Source organism: Oratosquilla oratoria, chromosome 29, assembly GCF_046742065.1.
Source record: "Oratosquilla oratoria isolate Oo_2021 chromosome 29, ASM4674206v1, whole genome shotgun sequence".
NCBI lineage: Eukaryota > Metazoa > Arthropoda > Malacostraca > Stomatopoda > Squillidae > Oratosquilla > Oratosquilla oratoria.
Genome location: NC_134805.1, coordinates 76,570 through 80,269, shown reverse-complemented (window position 1 = coordinate 80,269; position 3,700 = coordinate 76,570). Strand labels below are relative to the sequence as shown.

General features: G+C 34.0%; 1 protein-coding gene across 1 annotated transcript; it reads right to left on the bottom strand.

Moving 5' to 3' along the window:
- Nucleotides 1–1,700: 1,700 nt before the first annotated feature.
- Nucleotides 1,701–3,176, bottom strand: LOC143040550 (ATP-dependent DNA helicase Pif1-like). Its single transcript, XM_076211631.1, has 2 exons — nt 2,115–3,176; nt 1,701–2,018 (listed from the first exon to the last, which is right to left on the bottom strand). Exons 1-2 carry the CDS (start codon nt 3,174–3,176, stop codon nt 1,701–1,703), a joined length of 1,380 nt encoding a protein of 459 aa, XP_076067746.1.
- Between the last annotated feature and the right edge of the window lie 524 nt (nt 3,177–3,700).

The window sequence follows — 3,700 nt, the reverse complement described above, 5'->3', positions numbered from 1 at the left end:
CATTATCAGTACCTTCTAATCCTATTTTATTAGTATGTTCTAAACCTGGCATTATTATCATTAGTACACATTAAAGTCAGTAATAGTACCTTCTAAACTTATCATTGACAGTCCCCTCTAAACTTGTAATTATTAGTATATTCTAAACTTGTCAATATTAGTACACATTAAAGTTATTATTTATAGTACGTTAAAAACTTGTCACTGTTACCATATTCTAAACTTTTATTATTAGTATGCTTTCATTATTAGTGTATTCTAAACGTGTCATAATTAGTCATCATTAATAGTAGCTTTTAAACTTCTTTTTCAACTTGCCGTTATTGGTATATGCTATATTTATCATTAGCACACAATAAAAACATTATTAATTGTATATTCACATTCTTCATTATTAGTATATTCTAAAATTATCATTATTAGTACACATTAATGTTATCTTTACAAATATCTTCTAATATTTTTCTTATTTTCATATTCTAAACTTGTCTGTGTTAGTATAATCTATTTTTCATTATTACTACAAATAGTACCTTATAAACTTTCTTTATATATATATATATATATATATATATATATATACGGTATATATATATATATTTAAAACTTGTCTATATTAGTACATATTAACGTTATCGTTAATAGTACCTTCTAAACATATTATTACTACATCCTAAATTTTAAAGTTATCATTAATAGTACCTTCTAAACTTGTCATTATTAGTACACATTGTAGTTAACAGTTATAGTAACTTCTCAACTTGTTATTATTAGTATATTCTAAACTTGTCTTTATTAGTATATTATAACCTTTCAATATTAGTACACATTAAAGTTTTCATTAACAGTACCTTCTAAACTTCTCATTATTACGTGTCATTAGTAGTACATATATAAGTTATCATTAATAGGATCTTTTAAATTGATCAATATTAGATTCTTCAAAACTTGTCATTATTACTATACTATCATTAATAGTTCCTTCTAAAACTGTCATTTCTAGTATATTCTAAGCATCTCATTATTGGTATACATTAAAGTTGCCATTAATGGTACCTACCTGGTCTTTATTTGTATATTCCAAACTTTAGTATACTCTAAATATGTCATTATTAGTTCACTTTAAGGTTACTATTACTAGTACACATTAAAGTTATCATTAAAAGTACATTCTAAAATTGTCATCATTAACTTATTCTAAACTTGTCGTTATCAGTATATTCTAAACTTTTCATTTTGATAACACATTAAAGTTATTATTATTAGATTCCAAATACAGATTAACGTTATCATTAATAACACCTTCCAAACTTTTCATTATTAGTGCATTATGAAATTGTCAATAATACTACCTGCTAAACTTTTCACTATTATTATATTCTAAACTTGTCACACATTAAAGTTATCATTAATAGTACCTTCTATACTTGTTATTATTACCATATTTTAATTGTTTTATTATTAGTATTTTTATCATTAGTATTTTACTATTAGTACAAGCACCCGGCATCGCCGTCCACGTCTACGCCTTGGGTGCTTGGCCTGCGGCGCTGTTCGCTTCGCTCACGGCACGCTTGGCCCCCCCCCTTTTGGGCTCCGCCCAGTGTTTATTCAATGGTATGTTTTGGTATCAAATAAAAGAGAACATTATATTAATTTTTGTTCATCCTTAACATTATCATTACATTTTATATTTTTTTTTATAGGTTTTTCCGTGGAGTACTTTCAACTTTGTCATCGTCGTCTTCGTCGTCATCACTGTATCTTTTTCCTGCCCTGATCCTTTCAAGCTCAGCTCGTATTTCCCTTATTTCTTCCTTGAGGGCCAAAATTTCTGATTCGTCTCTACTGTTCTCGTCTTCAGAATCGAAAGGCGCAATCATGGCTACCAATTCTTTTTCATTGATCGAATAGGCAGTCTTTGGAATAACAGAGATTCCTTGTTGTGGTTCCTCTTCAGCTATTTTTAGGTCATCGTTATCGGAAACAGTTAACAGTTCTTGTACGTTGATCGAACTCTGAAAGTTTTTCCCAACGAAAAGTTATTTATACACACAGTTACGCGCAGGTTTATTTACATACTCGTCTCCCTCTTTTCTCATTCTTGTAAACACAAATAAAGAGTTCGAACTGGTAAACCGGGAGCACGCCACGTAAAGTTGGCCGTGCGCGAAGCACTGTGCTGAATCAAGTAGAAGACCACAACGGTTAAAAGTTTGTCCCTGAGACTTGTTTATTGTCATAGCGTAACACAGTTTGACGGGAAATTGTTTCCTTTTGAAAAGCACGGCAGTATCTGTTGACTCTAACGTTACTCTTGGAAGCAAAACTTGTTCTCCCCTATAAGTTCCTCCCAGAATCTTGCCTACAATAATGTTCTTCTGTAAATTAGTCACCATAACCCGGGTCCCGTTACATAACTTGGGTGGACAAATGTTTCGGATAACCATAATGATACTACCTATCTTTAACCTTAAATCGTGAAGAGGAAGGGAAGGACTCGTCATAGAATTGTAGACGGATGTCTGAACGTCCATATCGTTATCAATTGAAGTATCTTCACTCCTATAAACCTTCTCTGGTTTGTCCGACTTATCGTATACCATCGAATTAATACAGTCAACGTCATCATTGGTAGGTGAAATAGCTCTTTCCTCGAAATAAGAAACGTTAAAAAAGTTATCCTTTAAGTTGTCGTAAACCTTCTCCACCAACTCTTCCCGATTCTTGACAATCACACCGAATCTAGGAGGAAATTTAATGTCCCCGCTTTCTCCGGCCCCCAAATCTAACAGTTTTTTAGCGAATTTTCTGTTTTCATGGTCGTTAGCTTTGAGTCTCACGTTCTCTGTTAGTTCCAACTTAATCAAATCATCCCAAAAGTAACTGGACTTTATACAGTATTCGAGTTCGTCATTTTTACCACCTCCTCTGATAACGGGGAGAATCTGTCTAAAGTCTCCAGCACAAACGAAAACTATTCCTCCCATGAATCTGTTGACTTCCAGTATATCTCTCAACGTAATATCTAAGGCTGCAATCGTATTCCTGTTGGCCATTACAGCTTCGTTCCAGACTATAACTGATGTCATCCTTAATAACCGTGCCATCTCAGAGTTCTTCTTGATACCACATGAACGTACTTCATTGTATTCCATTAGTGGAATCTTGAACATGTTGTGAGCCGTTCTACCTCCATGTAAAACTGTTGCAGCGATACCTGAAGACGCGACTGCCAATGCTATCTTTCCCGTTGAACGAACTCTATCAAGTATAATGTTTAGAACGAAAGACTTTCCTGTACCCCCAGGAGCGTCTAGGAAAAGCCATTGTTACAGTCTTTTCTGCCCCCTTCTAAGCGTGCCATCACGGTTTCGTAGTAGAACCGCTGTTTCTCGTTTAGGAGACCCTTTTTACCTTCAACTTCTTCTGCTAGCCTAACTTTGTTGTACGATTTCTCTCTACGGATGACATTTGTTGTCTTTTCTCCCTCTTGAAGGCGGTAAACCGTATTGAACTATTCTCCCACCTCCACAGTTTAAACCGTTTTCTTGTATATCGTCTAAGGCGTCCAGGTAAATTTCGTCATTGTACTCTGTGAATCCTCTGAAAGGAAATCACTCGCAAACAGATCTTTAGTTTCTTCCCAGATATTTGACTGATCCTCTAGGCCAGAAAACACCAGCATACTCGCATACGT